The 20,361-nt window shown below is 39.3% G+C and overlaps 1 protein-coding gene across 3 annotated transcripts in view; it reads right to left on the reverse strand.

Moving 5' to 3' along the window:
* EXTL3 (exostosin like glycosyltransferase 3) overlaps positions 1-20,361 on the reverse strand; it is an 85,124-nt gene that overhangs the window by 54,152 nt on the left and 10,611 nt on the right. For all 3 annotated transcript variants that reach the window (XR_007514865.1, XM_049865681.1, XM_049865680.1), the window contains exons 2-3: positions 15,134-15,225; positions 11,083-13,711 (exon numbers count right to left, since the gene is read on the reverse strand). Coding sequence is in view for 2 of the 3 variants with exons in the window: in XM_049865681.1 (XP_049721638.1) it covers positions 11,083-13,230 (2,148 nt within the window). In the remaining variant the exon portion in view is untranslated. The remainder of the gene's footprint in view (positions 1-11,082; positions 13,712-15,133; positions 15,226-20,361) is intronic.

Genomic DNA, 20,361 nt, shown 5'->3' on the forward strand with positions numbered 1-20,361 from the left:
AGTATACAGCAAGGTGTATATAAATTTTTGTATGAGAGACTGACTTCATTTGTGAACTTTTACTTCAAGCATAATAAAAATTTAAAAAAGGAAAGGATGATCCCCAGAGGGGTTCAGAGGTCAGGAACGCTGCCAGCAAGGGCCCGAGGGACTGGACACCTCCTCCTCAGTTCCATGGGGTGGAGCCATCACTCAAGGAAAACAGGGCAGGGCCTCTGCCCAGAGCTGACGGGGTAGGGCTACCACTCAGGTGGGCCCAGAAGACAGAGGATTATTCTCAAGCCTTGAAATCTAACGAAATGTCCGCTGCTGAATTTTGAACTTGCTTTGGACTTATGACCCCTTCTTCCCCTCCAATCTCTCCCTTTTGACATGAGAATGTCTAACATATGCCTGTATCACCACTGCATTTTGGAAGCAGATAACCTGTATTCTAGGTTTCAGGGGTCCACAGATGTAGAGGAATTCTGCCCCAGGATGGAACATACCCAGTCTCACCTATATGTGATTTAAACTGTTCAAAAGATGAGATTTTGGACTTATAGAGTTAATGCTGGAATGGGCTAAGACATTTAGGGATGCTGGGATGGAGTAGCTGTATCTTGTATATGGGAGCAACATGAATTTTGGGAATCAAAAGGTGGACTGTTACATATTATGCCTGCCAAAAAGATACACTGAAGTCCTAATCACCTGTGAACATGATCTTGTTTGGCAACAGTGTATCTGAAGATGCTTAGATCAGTTGAATTAACATGAGGGCATACCAGAGTAGGGTGGGTCCTAATGCCATTTGAGTGGTATCCTTAGAAAACAGAAGAGATATACAGAGGAAAGATGGCCAGGTGATGACAAGCTATGCTGCAGCAGCAAGCCAAGGAACACCCAAGGCTACCAGGAGACAGGAGAGATAGGAAATGATTTTCATCTAGAGCCTTGAGACAGAAGGTGGCCCCCACACCCTGAATGTAGACTACTAGCCTCCAGACAATGAGCCTGGTGATGCAGCAGTTCATCGCTTGGCTACTAATCAAAAAGCTGGTGGGTTCAAACCCACCCACCAGTCTGCTTCCGCAAAGATTTACAGCCCTGGAAACCCTATGGGACAGTTCTAGTCTGTCCTATAGGGTAGCTATGAGTCAGAATCAAATCAACTGGACAGCAATGGGTTAGCCTCCACAACTGTGACAATTTTTGTTTTTATAAGCTACCCAATTTGTATACAATGTTACAGCAGCCCTGGGAAACTAATATAAAATTTTTTCTGCAATTCCTTAAGCTTCTGTAAGTTTGCTATTAATTTCTCATTTCTGGTAGCTTTCTTTTATGTAATTCTTCTTCAGAGCCATTCAGCCCACCTCAAACAGAAAAAGAGAGCCACAACTATAGCCAGTGAATTGTTAAGTAAAATATTTTCAAAGAAACACCCAGATACCACGAAACCTAGTGAAGCTTAGCAGAGTTGGTAAAATCTTGGTCCTGTAGAAACTGGACAAGGTTTTTCTTATTAGCTTTACCTAGAAATGACAATTACAGGAAATTATTTCTAGTCTATTCAAGTAATAATTTAATATCAAGGTACAGTGAACACAGATTAAAAACAATGCTTTTAAACTTCCTAAGGAATAAGCCTTTAAAATTATTTCTGTTCTTGCCTGAGGTCTAACTACAAGCAGTAAGGCCTTTAACAGCCTGACTGGCAGAGTACCAAGGCTTGACGATACCAAGAGTTTACTACCTATGCAGCTTCTCTTCCAGTCTTCCTTCTTTTTCCCTAGTAGACTTCTGGAGAAATGGTATTAAAATAAGTCCTTTGGCACGATATTTAAGTTCCCAAAACACATAACTCTTCTTTTTCAATTCTAATACTAAGGGCCGGGAGGGAGACCAGACGGCAATGAAAAAGAATCTCCACATTTTTCATTTGGAATCCATGGTGCAGTCTCACCTTACCACTTACACAGAGACCCTGGAGTCTATTAGTGATGTATGATATGCTTATTCTCTGAACTCACCATCTCCACCACTACTACTCTAGTCCAAACCACTATCACCTCTCACCTAAACAACTCTTAACAGCCTTTCGCTTGTTTCTACTCTTTCCCTACACTCCCACACAAATCACATATCTCCCCTGTGCAACCCTCCAATGGCTTCCTAACACATTTAGAATAAAATCCTTATCATGGTCCTACAAGTCCTGGACCCCTCACTTCCTAACCCCTGCCTTATTCTCCAACCTCCTTTCAAACTCTCCCCCTCTATCACTCCACCCCAGGTACCCTAGGTGTTCTTGCCATTGCCTGAACATGTCAAGTTCGTCAGAATGTACCGTGCATGGCCCGTTCTCTCACTTCACTCAACTTCTGTTCAACTGTCACCTCTTCAAAGAGGCTTCCCAGCACCTATTCCAAAAGGGTAGATTTTGAGGTTCTCATTACCACAGAATGCTCCAACAAGACCACCACACCTATTATTGTTTTCGAGGATATAAAGCAGTGTGAAGAAAATGTGTTAACTGGCTGGAATAACAATTCTAACCAAAAATTTTGGTGAGGCTATGTATAAAAAAGGCACTAATTGGAGGTTTCTATCTCCAGTTAAGCCAAATAAGCTCCTACTAGACCCAATTCTCCTACAGATGATAACTATAAGGAGCCCTGGTGGCGGAATGGTTAAGAGCTTGGCTGCTAACCAAAAGGCTCACAGTTCAAATCCACCAGCTGCTCCTTGGAAACCCTATGGGCAGTTCTACTCTGTTCTATAGGGTCTCTATGAGTCAGAATCAATTCAATGGCAACGGGTTAGACCCAATTCTCCTACAGATAAGTATACACTCTGGGCAAAAACAGAGCTTCAAACTGGTTCAGCCACAGCCAATGAAGCAAAACCAGAACCAACCTGAATTTCTACAATTTGGGTGATCTGGAATGATAACCAGAATGGGAAAAATTTGGGTCAAAGCCCTGGAATGGGAGACTTGGAAGAGGCACAGTGAGCTCTTTCAGGAGCCTGATACATCAGATTGGATTACCGGCAGGGCTGTGGAGAGTGACACACATTCAAAGCGTCGCAGTCAGCCACCATTTTTGAGCAGGGCACCACTATTTACGGACATTGCTCAAAACCTGACCGGCAAGAGATCTGGTTGCTATGCAATGTGTACACTGCCCTTGTTTTCTAAAAGGGAGATCAGGTTTCTAGCAGGGCTTCGACGCATAATTTTTCCCATCCCGGTTACTGTTCCAGTTTACCCAAATTTTAAAAATTACAGTCTGTGCCAGTTTTGCTTCCTCAGCCATGACTAAACCAGGAAGAACGAGTTCTAAGCCCTGGACAAAAACACCAAAAAAGCAATTACCCGAAGGCACCAGAAAATGAACAAAAGATGGCAGATTATGAAGCGGAGCTGAAATTTAGAAGGAGGGAATAGTGCAGAGAGGTGCTGTTGTTTTTATCCTGAGAGCAGGCCAGAGTCGGAACCATACAGGTTAGCTAACACTCTCATAAAAAACCCAGTCTTTCTGGCCTAAAGAACAAGAAAAGAGGGTTGGGGTGACTGCAGCCCTTAGAATATAAGGAGGAAATTTCCGAAAGAAGAGACCCAAAGAGGGGTAGGTCCAAGTTCTGGGTACATACTGCACAGTTTCTGGCTTACCACTAAACTATGCATGCTTGGGGCAGTTTGAAAGCAGACCAGCTAAAGATAAAATAATTGAATTAACCCTTAAATGAGTCAGAATTTTCAGTTTGAGTTCAACCAAAGTAATTGCCTGATGAAACAAAAATATCAACACTCATCAGAGAAATAAAGCAAAATCAAGAGTTTTACAACATAACATGCACAAAGTGTATGATTCAACACAAAACTTGATATATAAAGAACCAGAAAAAGGTGTCCCAGTCCTGAAGGAAAGCTGAAATCAGTCAAAAAAAATCAACTGTCTCACATGTTGGAATTAGCAAAGATACTGAACAGATTGAGACAGGAAACAGAAACTATTTTTTTAAAAAAACACCAAGCAGAAACTCTAGAACTGGAAAATACAATATCTGAAATTTAAAATTCATCAATGGGCTTAACAGAATGGAGATGACAGAAATGTAGCTGAACCTGACGGGTCAATAAAAATTAACTGAAGAACAGAGAGGAAAAAAAGATTGAAAAAAATGAAGAGAGCCAGGAGACAATACTAAACTGTCCAACATACATATCCACCATTCATCTGTCAATTCGTCATACTGTTGTGGCTTACGTTTTGCTATGATGCTGGAAGCTATGTCACCAGTATTTCAAATACCAGTAGGGTCACCCATGGTGGACAGGTTTCAGTGAAGGTTCCACACTAAGACAGCATACAAACAAGGACCTGGCGATCTACTTCTAAAAAAATTGGTCAGTGAAAATCTTATGAATAGCAGTGGAACACTGTCTGATATAGTGCCAGAAACATCAAATGGAACACCAAAATACAGCCGGGGAACAGCTGCCACTTCAAAGTACAGTCGACATCAGTGATGTAGACAGAGTACAGCTTTCAAGACCTCCATATGATGATGTGGCACAACTCAAAATGAGAAGAAACAACTGGAAACATCCACTAATAATCCAAAAATGGAATGTAGGAAATGAATGTAGGAAAACCGGAAGCTGTCAAAAAGGAAATGGAATGCTTGAAGATAGGTATCGGAGGCATCAGTGAGCTGAAATGGGCTGATACTGGCCATTCTGAATCAGACAATCAAATGGTATACTATGCTGTGAATAACAAATTGAAGAGGAACAGGGTCACATTCACAGTCAAAAAGAGTATTTCAAGATCTGTCCTGAAGTACAACGTGTGTCCGTGATAGGATAACATTCATTCACCTACAAGGAAGACCAGTTAATGTAACTATTAGTCAACTTTCCACACCAGCCAGTAATGCCTAGAATGAAGAAATTGAAGATTTTTACCAGCTTCTGCAGTCTGAAATTAATCAAACATGCAGTCAAGATGTATTGATAATTACTATTGATTGGAATGCGGACGTTGGAAATAAGAAGCATCAGCAGTTGGAAAATACAGCCTTAGTGATAGAAACGACAATGGGTACTACATGACAGAATTTTGCAAGACCAACGACCTATTCACTGGAAATACCTTTTTTCAACAACATAAATGGCAACTATACATGTGGACCTCATCAGATGAATACACAAGGATCGAATCAGCTGTATCTGTGGGAAGAGATGATGAAGAAGCTCAATATCATCAGTCAGAACATGGCCAGGGGCTGACTACGGAATAGACCATCAATTGCTCATACAGAAGTTCAAAATGAAGCAGAGGAAAATTAAAACAAGTCCACAAGAGCCAAAGTACAACTTTGAATATATCTCACTTGAATTTAAAGACTATCTCAAGAATGGATTTGACCCACTGACATCAAAGACATGATACATGAAGAAAGCAAAAGGTCATTAAAAAGGCAGGAAAGTCCTGGAGTTAGAAAACCAAAAACACATTCAGCATTTCCCAAACTGAAAGAACTGAAGAAAAATTCAAGCCTCGAGTTCCAGTACTGAAAGATTTTACAGTCAAAATATTGAACCAGGCAGGACGCATCAAAAGAAGACGGAAGCAATGCACAGAGTTACTGGGAAGCAATACACAGAGTTACTGTACCAAAAAGAATTGGTCGACATTTGAACATTTCGGGAGGTAGCATATGATCAAGAACCAATGGTTCTGATGGAAGAAGTCTAAGCTGCACTGAAGGCATTGGTGAAAAAATGGCTCCAGGAATTGGTAAAATAAAAATTGAGATATTTCAACAAACAGATGCAGTGCTGAAAGCGCTTACTTATCTATGCCAAGAAATTTGGAAGACAGCTACCTGGCCAACCGAAAGGAAGAGATCCACATTTGTTCCCATTCCAAAGAATGGTGACCCAACAGAATGTGGAAAATACAAAACAATATCATTAGTATCACACGCAAGTAAAATTTTGTTGAAGATAATTCAAAAATGGTTGCAGCAGTATATCAAAAGAGAACTGCCAGAAACTCAAGGCAGATTGAGAAGAGAAGTGGAATGAGAAATATCATTGCTCATGTCAGATGGATCCTGGCTGAAAGCAGAGAATACCAGAAAAATGTTTAGCTGTGTTTTATTGATAATGCGAAGGCACTCAACTGTTATAACATTGTGAAGAACTGGAATTCCAGAACACTTAATTGTGCTCATGCTGAACGTGGACATAGACCAAGGGGGTAGCCGTTCCAGCAGAACAAGGGGATACCGTATTGTTTAAAATCAGGAAACGTGTATGTCAGGGTTGTATCCTTTCACCATGCTTACTTGATCTATATGCTTAGCAAATAATCTTAGAAGCTGAACTATATGAAGAATGGGGCATCAGGACTGGAGGAAGACTCATCAACAACCTGTGATATACAGATGGTACAATCTTGCCTGCCAAAAGTGAACAGGACTTGAAGCACTTATTAATGAAGATCAAAGACCACAGCCTTCAGCATGGATGACAACTCAGCATAAAGAAAACAAAAATCCTGACAACTGAACCAATAAGTACCATCATGATGAATGAAGAAAATACTGAAGTTGTCAAGGATTTCATTTTACTTGGATCCACAAATCAACACCAATGGAAGCAGCAGTCAAGAAATCAAACGACACACTGCATTGGGCAAATTTACTGTAAAAGACCTCTTTAAGGCATTAAAAAGCAAAGATGTCACTTTGAGGAATAAGATGCCCCTGACCCCAGCCATAGTATTTTCAATCGCCTAATATGCATGCAAAGTTGGACAATGAGTAAGGAAGAATTGATGCATTTGAATTACAGTGTTGGCAAAGAATACTAAATTTACCATGAATTGCCAAAATAACAAACATATCTGTCTTGGGAGAATGCTCCTTAGAAGCAAGGATGGTGAAACTTCGTCTCACATAACTTCGATGTGTTGTAAGGAGGGACCAGTCCCAGGAAAAGGACATCACACTTGGTAAACAAGAGGGTCAGAGAAAAAGAGTCCATCAACAAGATGGACGGACCCAGTGGCTGCAACAATGGGCTCAACATAGCAACAACTGTGAGGATGGCACAGGACTGGGCAGTGTTTCGTTGTGCTGTACATATGGTTGCTATGAGTTGGAACCTACTCAACGGCACCTAACAAAAACAACATACATATTATGGAGTATCCAAAGGAGAGGAGAGAAAGAATGAGGCAGAAAAAATAGCTGAAGAAATAGTGGCCAGAAATTTTCCAAACCTGATGGAAGACATAAATTTACGGATTCAAGCTCAGCATAGCCAAAGCAGAATCAAAATCAAAGAAAACCAAGCCTAGGCATGCCCTATGCAAACCGCTGAAAAACAAATATGAAAAAAATCATTTTGAAAACAGGCAGAGAAAAATGACACATCACATGTAGAGGAACAATTTGAATAAACACTGACACATTATCAGAAACAATCGAGGACTAAAAATCGAGAAACAACATATTTAAAGTGTCATGAAAGAGGTAGTCCCCAGCCTAGTGGGAAGTTTTTCAAAAGACTAGATTTCAAATGCCTTGGCACAATAATACTCTCTATTAGACTTCCATGAGATATTCTTTGTTGTTACACTCCAGGAGCTAAAGAATCTGAGTCATCTGTTTATAAAATAGACAAAAGAAAGCAGTCACCCACCATCGCCACCACCGTTCAGCCCTATGCTATTCAGATGACAGATCCACTTTGGCAAGTGGCAATACTCCTCCTCTCTGGGAGTCAGTCCTGTCACCTTTCCCAGGCGCATTTGAGTTGGACCCCTCTTTCATACAGCATTTAAGTCAGGAGTGTCCAAGGATGGTGGCACCTTCACTCTAAGCTAGATCTGATGTAGTTTTCCCTTTGTTATATAAATAATAGAAAATGATGAGAATTTTTAATATCTAAATCCTATTAGGTACCCCTAAGTTAATCCCTCTTTACTTGAATACCTATGGCTCAACAGATTCACAGTGCACAAGTATCTAGTATTTATGCCTATTGCTTAGTTGGGAACCTGAGTATAAAGGAAGTACAAATGGCCCGGCATTTTCTGAAATGGATCTAGGTTCCTGGGTTGATTCGTTTGGCCAACATGCTGACTTCAAATCATTTTCATTGCAGGACTGGAAGCTAAAAGACTGCCTGGGAACCACTCTGCTTATAAATTTTATAAAGACCTGTGAACCTATCCCAATAATGGGTTACATCTGCATCTGGGTAGAAAACCCACTCTGAGATAAAATAGTAAGTGCCATTTTACTACAGGCTCTCTCTAGCCCTGATCTTTGGGAAGTGTTGGCTCTATGCCCAAAAGGTCAGCAATTTCAACTACTGTCCAGAACAATACCATTCTTAGGTAGAATGCAGTCAAAATACTTAGAAAACAAAGTGAGATTCTCCAGCTTAAATTATTTGCTCTTTTTTTGAAGAACTGGGGGGGGGGGGGGGGGGAACTTGTATTTATAGTATAAGAAAGCTATTCAGAATGGTTCCCTACTTGGAAAGTTTCTGGCATTTTTCAAATAAGCATTTTACTAGTTCAACAGGCTGTCCAGTAATCAAAGAAAACTACTTATTCCCAATAAAGTTACATTAGTTCTGGAAGTTTTCTGATAAATGTCAGTCACTGTTAACCTGGGCAGCACCATCCTGTTCACATCCCTGTAAAATTCAAAGAAAACTAAGAAAAATGGAAAAGCTGCTTTATTTTCTACTATATGAGCAATATACACCTTTGACAGAATACTTTTTTTTTAATTTTAATAACATCCATAAAATTGTAACTGAGAGGGAAAAAAGTAAAATATATTCTAGAAGTCTATAAAAGAAACCTTCCCATTAGTAAAAATATTATAACACACAAGATAAATTCTGGGCTCAAAAGTTTTTAGAACCCAACAGACTCTTTGAATAGCCTCAGATTATAAATCCAATTAAATAATAAAACACACGAAGACATCAGCACAGTATTAAGAAAAAAATTTTTAAATGAAGATTGCTAGGTACTTTGGATAAGAAGAAAGCTAAGTAGTAACAGCTATAAGATAAAGAAAAACTGTGTAGAGGACACAGGAAACCTTTATAAATATCTGTAAAGACAGTTCATGCTTTATAACCAGAGAAAGGAAGGTGGTGGAGACTCATATCTTTCTCATTAAATGTGTATATTATTTTTATCTTTAGATACATACTGGCTTCCACCTCCTATGAAATGAAATAATAAGTAGGAATCAAATAATTGAGTACCTTCCTAGATTCCTTACTTATATCATCTAGATTGCTCTTTAACCTGAGATCAAAGAAATTAACTTACCAAAGACCAAAAAATGGTTATTTAAACCCAGGTCTGTACCACTTCAAAATTCACATTTTTCCATCAGACTATGCTGCTTCTTAGAAAATATTTCACATCAACTAATTTCCTGATGAAATAAATTTTTATAAAACTAGACTACCCCAAATATTCCCCTTCCAAATAAATCTTCCCTAAAAGCTATACTAATTTTCTTAAACAAACGTCTAGCAATACACAGCCCATCAGACCTTATGCCCTTCTTTGAATCTTTTTTTGTAAAGTTATCCATGCTGCAGCGTAAAAAACACATGGCACTTTGCTTAAGACTTGCTCTAAGGCCTCTCATTTAAGAAAGATGGGTAACAGATCTCCTTTTACGTTGACAAATTTAGTTCAGCAGGTAGACAAACAAAGTACTAATAACTCAACTCCTATCATGCATATTTGGTTATTATTTTTACTGTAAGATACAGCATCTTCACCATGATAGAGTACAGAATGAGAATCTCCACGCAACTCTAGCAGAGAAGATTTAGGACTTCCAACCCCCAAATATCAAACTGTCACTCCATTCTTCCAAAATAAGTCTATATCCTGATAAATGACACTAGTCCTCTTCCCAAATTCTTCAGGTTGTTAAAACTGCAGCTTCTGGAATCAGACATACTTAAGTCCAGCACCTCTATTACTAACTATAACCTCTGGTAAATTAATTAACCTCTCGAAGCCTCAGTTTTCATGTACATAAAATGAAATCATAATAATTTATAATGCTTATTATCATGTCTGGCTCATGAGTGTTTCATAAATTTTAGTTTTATCATCATCAACATCTTGTTATGACATGGAAAAAGTCTATGGAATAACTGAAGGGATTTTGTAAAAACTTCACAGAGCCAATATCAACTGCAGTTTTGGAAAGTCTCCCAAAATTTAGGAAGTTAAAACTGGCAAGAGAAAGAGAAACAAGCAGAAATTTTAAAGAAAAAGGTACGGGTTTAAAAAACGTGTGTGTGTGTATATATATATATACACACATATACATATACATACACACACACACACACATATATGGAAACCTGGCAGTGTAGCAGTTAAGTGCTATGGCTGCTAACCAAAAGGTCAGCAGTTCAAATCCACCAGGCCCTCCTTGGAAACTCTATGAGGCAGTTCTACTCTTTCCTATAGGGTCACTATGAGTCAGAATCAACTTGACAGCAACAGGTTATATGCGTGTGTGTGTGTGTGTGTGTGTGTATGTATGTATACAGGCAGACCCTGGGTTACAAACGTCCAACAACCAGTAGTTACACACCAACCCCTGTAACGCCTATCATATTAAAAATCCGTGGTATGTACAGTGGTTCATAACAGGCACTGCTTTGTAACATACATCAAAACATTATTATTACTGTATTATTATGCTAAAGATGTTTTAGTGTATCTGAAGTGTTTCTTTAATGTTCTTTATTCATAAAAAAGGTACAATATATACTAAGACAAATATGTGACTAACTGATATTAGATACAAACCATGCCTAACCGGTCTCCGACTTACACACAAATTCCACTTAAAGACAGACTTAGGAACAGAACTTGTTCATAATCCAGGGAATGCCTGTGTGTGTGTATCCCTCCTCTCTATTCGCTAGCATAGCTAAAGTCAGAAAGATGAAAAACGGGTTAAGAGTGAAATATTATCTCATGCAGTAAAACAAAATGCTCATTTTTCTATTACCATGATAGGGACACCAATGTCGGGCCACAGAAGGTCCTCTGATGGTAGCTTGGGAGAATTCCATACCACCACAACCTTGTTCAGGTAAGGGAGGCCATTCAATCTCTCTAAAGAGTTCATAAGCACTTCCTCCCGCTCATAAGTCAACATTACTACTGTGAACTGCTCTCGTGGAACATTGCCTCCAAGTGCAGCCTGAAACTCCTTGCCAGAACCCCCAGCTCCACCACCAATAGGCCGAAATCCAGTGCCTGACCCCAAAAATTTGGCCTCTGAGGGCAACACAGGATCAAAGGGTGTGTGGGGAAAAAGATGGAAAGGTCCCGGAGCAGAGTTCCAGCTGCGGTAAAAATCGGTGACAGTCAAAGTAAAATTGCGGAGGTATTTGGGTGAGGCATAAGGAGGCTCTGTTTCTACTGGCCCCAAGTCCAGATCCCCATTGTCAGCCATGTTGGGGTCAGTTCCAGCTGCCTTGCCTGAACGATGGGGGATCTCAGCTGCTGCCTCTTCCCGGATGGGAGCAGCTGGGATCTGTATGCGAGTCCTAATCATAGCCAGCACAGTATTAAAAATACTGTCAGCAGTTGAGAAGTAAGTTTCCCAGAGAAAGCGGCCTTGACGCCTCATAGCCAGTAGGTCACTATCAGAGAGACTTCGTAACAGGAAGTGAACCTCAGTAACACGAGGCTTGGGCACCACCAGGGCTGCCTCATTCCACTGTAACATATCCTGGTAAGGAAGCTGTATTTGCTCCCCCAGCACAACTGGGACAGCTCCAACTTCTAGGGCTTCAAAGAGCCGTGTTGCACACCCAGATGAAATAACTAAGTGAGGATCCCCAGGAGTGATAATGAGGGCAAAGGTGGAAAGCTTCAGTAATTCTAAGCGGTCCTCCCGCTCCCCACACAGTGCCCACTCAGTAGGTAGACTGGGTTTAGGCTGGTTTTTGCAGGTAAATTCTACTAGGACCTGATCTAGCTTGCTGTCCTGTACTGCCTTTAGGGTGGCAATGATGCGATCATCATAGTCAGCTGGGGGGTCACCCTCCATTTCTTCTTCAAAGGAGTGGGCCTCCTGAAGGCTGGATCTCAATGATTCAATCTTCTCACCCTGGAAGGTGAAGAGATACTTCCGCTTAACTGGCACCTGTGGTGGAATTTCCATGAAGTTGGGCTCTGACATGGCATGGACTAGTGGCGATACTACCAAGTCAAAGCCAGGTCTGTACTGGGCAGCATAGAAAGTGGACTGGGCCACCATGGCACGGCCTGTACTAACATTATAAAGTAAATTCTGTGTCTCTGACTTCCGTGACAGATTGATGATGACATGGTTGTGTCCATCTGTCCGCCAGTGGGGTAGGGAATACAACTGCTTCTCAAGTTCAGCAGGCCGCAGTACTACTGGCTCCTGCATTTCTCCCACTAATATCACATAAAGGCAGGCAATGTCAGCATTTTCTGTAATGTAAACGCTGGCTCGTGCCGTAGCCTGAAAAGCCTGTTTGACCAAGGGATCCAGGCAGTTGCCAAAGACAAACTGGTCACTGTCATAAACATAGACTGGAAAACCAGAGGTGAGCGGGCAACGAGAATAATCAAAACAATTGTGTAGCCGACAATCCCGTATGACCTTCGGAGGAGGAAGACCAGCATCATCCTTCTCCGGGAGCAACCGGATGGGCAGAGAAAGTTTGGGTTGATTTTGAGCCATTAGCTCTTTGTAAGAATGCTCAGTCTGGCTAATGACATTCTTTAGTTGAAGCAAGTCCTGCTTGGCATTCTCAATACTCTTCTTACAGGCTTCAATCTTCAGATTTAACTTGGCAATTTCACTGTTAAGCTCTTGCCGCTTGGCTTCCAACTGTAAGAGCTCTTCACTTACAGACTCACGAATGCGGCAAAGGTCCAGTACATGCTTTACCTCACACAGCTCATTACCAGCCCGTGGGCCAAAAATCCGCTTGCCTGTCTCATCAGCCTCATCCAGAGTGGTGAGATAATAGTGAGCAATGAGGGGGAAGAAAACCAGAATGATGAAGAGTGTAAAACTGAGCCATGTAAGTCGGATACGGTTAGACCACCGTAACATACAGGTTTGACCTCCATTCCCCACTCCCCCATTCCGTAACATGGTATAGCCCGTCATGAGTTCCTTTGTGGCTCTTGCCCCCTCTGATCACGTTGGGTCACTCGCCATAACCACGAGTTTCTAACAGACAAAACTCAACTTCTTTTCACTCATATGTTTCCTTAAGAATTAGGATGCTCACTGTACAAGGCACCATATAAAATAGAAATTTCATTTTCCTCAGCTATAATTGAAATGGTCTCTGACTCTATTCCACCAGATTTTAAGTTCTGGTCGTTGAACAAAGAACATGTCCTTAATTTTTATCAAAAAATAAAAGGTACCACATTGTTGTTGAGACGAAAAAGAGGAGGTCTCTGATGATGAAACATAGCTAAAATACCCTGGAATCAGACAGACTTTTTCAAGTGCCATAGCTCTTGTTCCTTGGTTTTGCTGGCCAACAATTATGCATAGTTAATATTCACAGTTATAAAGTAGCTGGTTAGAACAGAAATAAATGCCAGGCTCTTATCGATGTCTTTGCCACCAACCAGGCCTACAAAAGAAAGAGAACATGTCAGTTGAAGAGATTATGTTAAACAAAATCCCCCAGTACATTTCTAGAAAATATTTAAATTGTATAACATGGAACATTCGTGTATGTCTCCCAGAATATTGTAAGTCCAATGTGGATTTAGTTTGGTATCGGTGTTTTACCTGCGGTTAATAAGAAACGGGCAAGTAAGTGTACAAAAACAGCTTCATTTTGGACTCACACACAGACATGTCCTCCTCCTATTTAACTGGATCTAGAGCAGCATTAATGATTTTTACCCAGTAGCAGATGCAGTGATCCAAAAACAAAACAGATTTCCCAGTTTGCTCCTAAACCCTATGGGGCAATTCTACGCTGTCCTGTAGGATCACTGTGAGTTGGGCTCGACTTGACGGCAATGGAGTTTTTTTTTGATATACCAATTTCTTTTTTCTTCCTTCATTTATCTTTCGTTAGCAGACATCGTGTGCTTCTTCTTAAATATGTAATAGTAGCTTAGTCTTTTATAAAGAACCCTATACTTAGAAACTAGAGGCATTATGTTTTATATTTTGGGGACAGGTGTACTATCAAACCTTGTGCCTCAGATTCCTAATCTTAAAAAATGAAGATTAAGTGCATCCAGATAAAGACAATGCACTATGCTGCTACGAAAATAAAGGACAGATGATGTGAAAGTACTTTAGGCTAATAAATCCTGAAACAACACTCCCCATTCCATTCGCTTACCAAATTTTACTGTCACAGGCTACAGAAGATTTTTACTTGCTTTCTTTCAACTCAAACTTAATAGATCTAGAAATGAATTCATAATATTCTGTGCCAAAGAATACTCGCAATTTCTATCACTCATTTCTTCCAAAAAGTATTCACCACACCCTTAACGTATCTAAGACATGCTAAGTATGATTGGGAGAATTTAGAATGTATAATAATCCTTAACTGCACAAGAGATGAGCTATAAACAAATAGCAAGCATACCACTACAAGGTAATATAAAATAAACAGCACTTCACACATGCTCAATCACTCTCTCTAGCTTCCACCTTTGCTAAAGATGTATTTAACTACATCTTTAAGTAAAAATAAACAGTTGATGACAATGTTAATAAAAGGTGTGAGTAAGTAAGTGTTAAGGACAACAAAATATTTAATGTAATATTTATCTTGGAAAAGCCTAAATTTGAATAATCTATACTTGCATAATTAATAGCTGACCAAATATCCCAAAGAATGCAGATCAATATTTCTAAAACATTATTAGCATTATCCCTTTGACTCATCTGCTCAAATCTCTTTTTGCTTTCAAAAAGAATATTCTCTGTACTTAATCATTATCAAGTCATAACACAGAAAGAAAGGAGTGGAGGAATAAAAGGAAGGCATAATCAAGAGAACTCAGCTGATTCATTTCTTCCTTACCATACATTCAGGATCCTTTCTTTCTCTGACTTATGTAGCATTATGCTTCAGTATATCATTTCTTGAAATAATGAATTCCAGCATTTGATTTCCTGATATAAAAGAAAATAGAAAAGTAACACACTATTAGAAAAGTACTCGATCCTGAAGGTACTATTAAAGAATTATTTACCACACACTATGAAATGGCTTCCCTTATGTATATAAGGTGAACATATAATATACCATCCAAGCAGAGATGGTCTTTTAAGTGAAAAGATGTAAATAAATATATAACAATAAACACACAAATAAATTAGAATTCCTGCAGGCAAACCACATACGTGATTTATCTACTTACATGCTCCAAGGAGGAATAAAACACTAAAATGTGGGAGCGTCCTTACTGTTTAGATATACATACAGAGATATTTACAAATGAATTAGTATGAACTGAATTTGCTTCCAAATAAACATGTTCAGAGATATAAATGAAATAGGTTTTGTTGGCTGTTGTTGGCACTGAATTATGGGTACACATGGGGGTTTATTATACTATGCTCTCTGCTTTTATATATGTTTGAAATTTTTCTTACTAAAAACTAAAAAAAAATTACAGTTTGAAAAAAAGTTATTTGGACCCTGACTATGCTTAGTCTAAGATTGCTAGCGCTACCAACTTACAAATGAACAGAACTGAAATAGAAACAAATATTTTAAATGGAAATCGATTAACTCAACAATGATTCAAAAGAATTTATTACCATTAAGTTCTGTTTCACTGGAATAAGGCTAAAGTGCCGTTAACATCCAGTAGCATGAACTTTCCTTCCTAAACAGTTAATTATTTCAAGCACAAAAGGAGAAGGAAACCCTCAGAATTTCTTCTGCCATTCTCTGGAAAATAACAAGGAAGGTACTATGATCTAGAACTAAGTCTCAATGAAACACTGGTAAGAAGCAATCTCTAGAGACTTCTACTCCAAATAGAACATGCATTTCTTATTAACTCTCGGTCATCGGCCACAGCATTTAATGCCTAACTTGTCTGTCTGCCTACTTCCATTCTTGCCCCCTACAACGTATTCTCCACACCGTAATCAAAATCACGCATTAGACCATGTCTCTCTCTCCTCTCTGTAAAAATTTTCAATGGTTACCCATTGTACTGCCAAGCCCTTCATAACTAACTCCCAACAAGCTCTCTAATCTCATTTGCCATCACTGTTCCCCTTGCTCACTCAACATTAGCTACACTGACCTCCTTTCAATTCCTCAATTATGCCAAGCTGCTTACTGCCTGAGAACCTTCGTACTGGCTGTTCTTTTGGTCTGAAATGCTCTTCCCAGACTTTTCTCTGGTTGACTTCTTCTCATTCCTCATGTCTTAATTTTTGATACTCCCATTTAAAATAGCCTTTCTTACCCACTGATACTTTCTGGCAGGGACTTATCGGTTTTCTTCATAATGTATTTTCATTTACTTATTTATTACAGTGAAGCCTGTGACAGGCAGAACATGACTGGAAGCCCGGTGTTTCCGGGTCTCACAAATTTTCCACCTTTGACAGAGGGCAGTTCTACCATTTTTCTATCACTCTCTACTAGCAGAAAATATCTGAGTTTTCCTTCTCTGACAGGCCTCATACAGGTTCTGGCTTTTGCAGGTTTTATCATATCTATCTCCCCCACCAAAAGGTAAACCATGAGGGTAGGAAACTTGTCTGCTTGAATCACAGATATATCACCAGTACCCATTACAGTTTTTGGCATATTACAAGTGCTCTATAAATATTTGTTAAATAAATGAATTATATCATTGATCACTTTCTTATTCTATAAACTCTTAGCCGTTCCCTTGATTTACATGAAACCGTACATTTCTGGTGTTCCTCCATTTTTCTCTTGACTCATTCTTCCTACTTTGCTGGCACCCAGTCTTCCTTGTATCTCAAACATGAAACTGTCCCCCAAGGCTCTCAACAATCCCTTAATAAATCCACCCACTTAAATACCTTCAACCATTACCTATAATCAGCTCACTTGCAAAGCTGTAACTCTAACCTTAGCCTTCTGCTTTGCACCAGCAGTCAAACAGTGCAGCTTCCTAAAGGATACCTCTTCTGGACTATCTCATGGTCACTTCACGCTTCCAAATACATCCTCTTTCCAATAACTTTTAGTTCTCCCCATGATACTACATTCTTCCAGTCCTATAAGCTCGAAACAACATGATATTCAGAAACAGTACAGGCCTTCGAGCTAGCCAGACCTGGATTAAATCCCAGCTCTCTAAACTATTAGATATGCAACCTTAGGCAGGTCACTCAACAATTCAGAGCCAGTTTGTTTGTTTGTTTGTTTGTTTTTAATTTACTCAGTTAAAAAAAAAAAAAAAAACAGCAATGCTTATGCTGCAGGCTTATTATAAGAATTAGAGACACTGAATAAAAAAATACTCTGTACAGTATCTGGCAGGTTGCTGTTGTGTTGTTAGGTGCCATCGAGTCAATTCCAACTCATAGCAACCATATGTACAATGGAACAAAACACTGCCCGGTCCTGCACCACCCTCACAGTCGTTGCTATGTATGAGCCCATTGCTGCAGCCACTGTCAATCCATCTCATCAAGGGTCTTCCTCCTTTCTGCTGGCCCTCTACTTTATCAAGTATGATCACCTTCTCCAGACACTGAACCCTCCTGATAGCACGTTCAAAATATGTGAGACAAAGTTGCGCCATCCTTGCTTCTAAGGACCATTCTGGCTGTACTACGTCCAAGACAGATTTGTTCATTCGTCTGGCAGTCCACGGTATATTCAATATTCTTCACGAGCCCCATAATTCAAAGGCATCAATTCTTCTTCAGTCTTCCTTATTCACTGTCCACCTTTCACACGCATATGAGGCAACTGAAAATACCAAGGCTTGGGTCCAGGTGCACCTTAGTCCCTCAAAACTGACATTTTTACTTTTTAACATTTTAAAGAGATCTTTTGCAGCAGATTTGCCCAATGCAATGCATCATTTCATTTCTGATTCCATAGGCACTGACTGTGGATCCAAGTAAAACGAAATCCTTGATAACTTCAATATTTTCTCCATTTATCATGATGCTGCTTATTGGTCGAGTTGTGAGGATTTCTGTTTTCTTTATGTTGAAGTATAATCCATACTGAAGGCTGTGGTCTTTGATCTTCATTAACAAGTGCTTCAAGTTCTCTTCACTTTCATTAAGCAAAGTTGTGTGACAATCTGCATAGCACAGGTTGTTAATGAGTCTTCCTCCAATCCTCATGCCCTGTTATTCTTCATACAGTCTAGCTTCTCAGATTACCTGCTCAGAATACGGACTGAATAAGTACTGTGAAAGGATACAACCCAGATGCAAACCTTTCTTGACTTTAAACCACATAGTGTCCTTTGTTCTGTCTGAATGACTGCCTCTTGGTCTAAGCACAGGTTCCTCGTGAGCACAAAAAGTGTTCTGAAATTCCCATTCTTCCCAACGTTATCCATAATTTGTTATTATCCACACAGTCAAATGCCTTTGTATAGTCAATAAAACACAGATAAACATCTTTCTGGTATTCTCTGTCTTCAGCCAGGATCCATCTGATATCAGCAATGACATCCCTCATACCACGTCCTCTTCTGAATCCAGCTTAAATTTCTGGCAGTTCCCTGTTGATGTACTGCTGCAACCATTTTTGAATTATCTTCAGCAAAATTTTACTGAGTGTGGTATTAATGATACTGTTCGATAATTTCCACATTCTGTTGGATCTCCTTCCTTTGGAATATGTATAAATATAGATCTCTTTCAGTTGGTTGGCCAGGTAGCTATCTTCCAAATTTCTTGGCATAGACCAGTGAGCACTTCCAGCACTGCATCCGTTTGTTGAAACATCTCAATTGGTATTCCGTCAATTCCTGGAGCCTTGTTTTTCACCGATGCCTTCACAGTGCAGATTGGACTTCTTCCTTCAGTACCATAAGTTCTTGATCACATGCTACTTCCTGAAATGAATGTATATCAACCAATCCTTTTTGGTACAGTGATTCTGTGTATTCCTTTCATCCTCTTTTGATGCTTCCTGTGTCATTTAATATTTTCCCCACAAAGTCCTTCAATATTGCAATTCCAGGCTTGAGTTTTTAATTCAGTTCTTTCAGCTTGAGAAATGTCGACCATGTTCTTCTCTTTTGGTTTTCTATCTCCAGGTCTTTGTACATTTCATTATAATGCTTTACTTTGTCTTTTGAGCCACCCTTGGTAATCTTCTGTTCAACACGTTTACTTCATCATTTCTTCCTTTTGCTTTAGCTACCCTATGCTCATGAGCAACTTTCAGAGTTTCTCCTGACATCCATTTTGGTCTTTTCTAAAAGACCTAATGACCTCTTGCTTTCTTCATGTATGATGTCCTTGATGTTATTTCATAACTCATCTAGTCTTCAGTCTTTAGTGTTCAATGTGCCAAATTTATTCTCGAGATGGTCTCTGAATTCAAGTGTGATATACTCAAGGTCATACTTTGGCTCTTGTGGACTTGTTCTAGTTTTCTTCAATTTCAACTTATAGCAGGCTATTTATTAGCTACAAGCCTTGGAATAATCTTTAATTTCTCCAACTCCTTACATTCACATCTAACTTCCTGCCAAGCTTATCAATTATTTTTGTACATTAATAATTATTATGGTAATGATATATTTGTAATAGTAACGCAGAGTAACTTTTGTATCATCCCTTCCTTTTATTCTACTACCTTCATCTTAGTCCTGGCCAATAACAAATCACAATGCCTAATCTCACTTTCCCCAGCAATTCCTCCTATGTATTAACCTAAATCAGTATTGTGGAGTTTTATCTAAAAGTATTTAGCATAAATAATATCAATTGACCTGTCTTTTGAGTTCACATATCCATTCTTCTGCTACACCCAGTTTGCTGTTAATTCCATCCAATAAATTCTTAATTTCAAGTATTGTATTTTTCAGCACTAGAATGTTCATTAGGTTCTTTTTTGAAGACTACATTTCTCTACTGAAATTCTCCATCTATCTGCTTTTTTTCCATTTTTCCTCTATTTTCGTTATTATAAGAATTAAATTCTTTATCAGCTAATTCCAACATCTGGCCTATCTGTGGATCTACTGCTACTATTATTTTTTCTTGATCATACATCCTATTTTCCTGCTTCTATGCAATGTTTTATTGTTTGCTGGATACTGCATTTAAAATAAT

The sequence above is a fragment of the Elephas maximus genome, chromosome 22 (genome assembly GCF_024166365.1).
Source record: "Elephas maximus indicus isolate mEleMax1 chromosome 22, mEleMax1 primary haplotype, whole genome shotgun sequence".
Classification (NCBI taxonomy): domain Eukaryota; kingdom Metazoa; phylum Chordata; class Mammalia; order Proboscidea; family Elephantidae; genus Elephas; species Elephas maximus.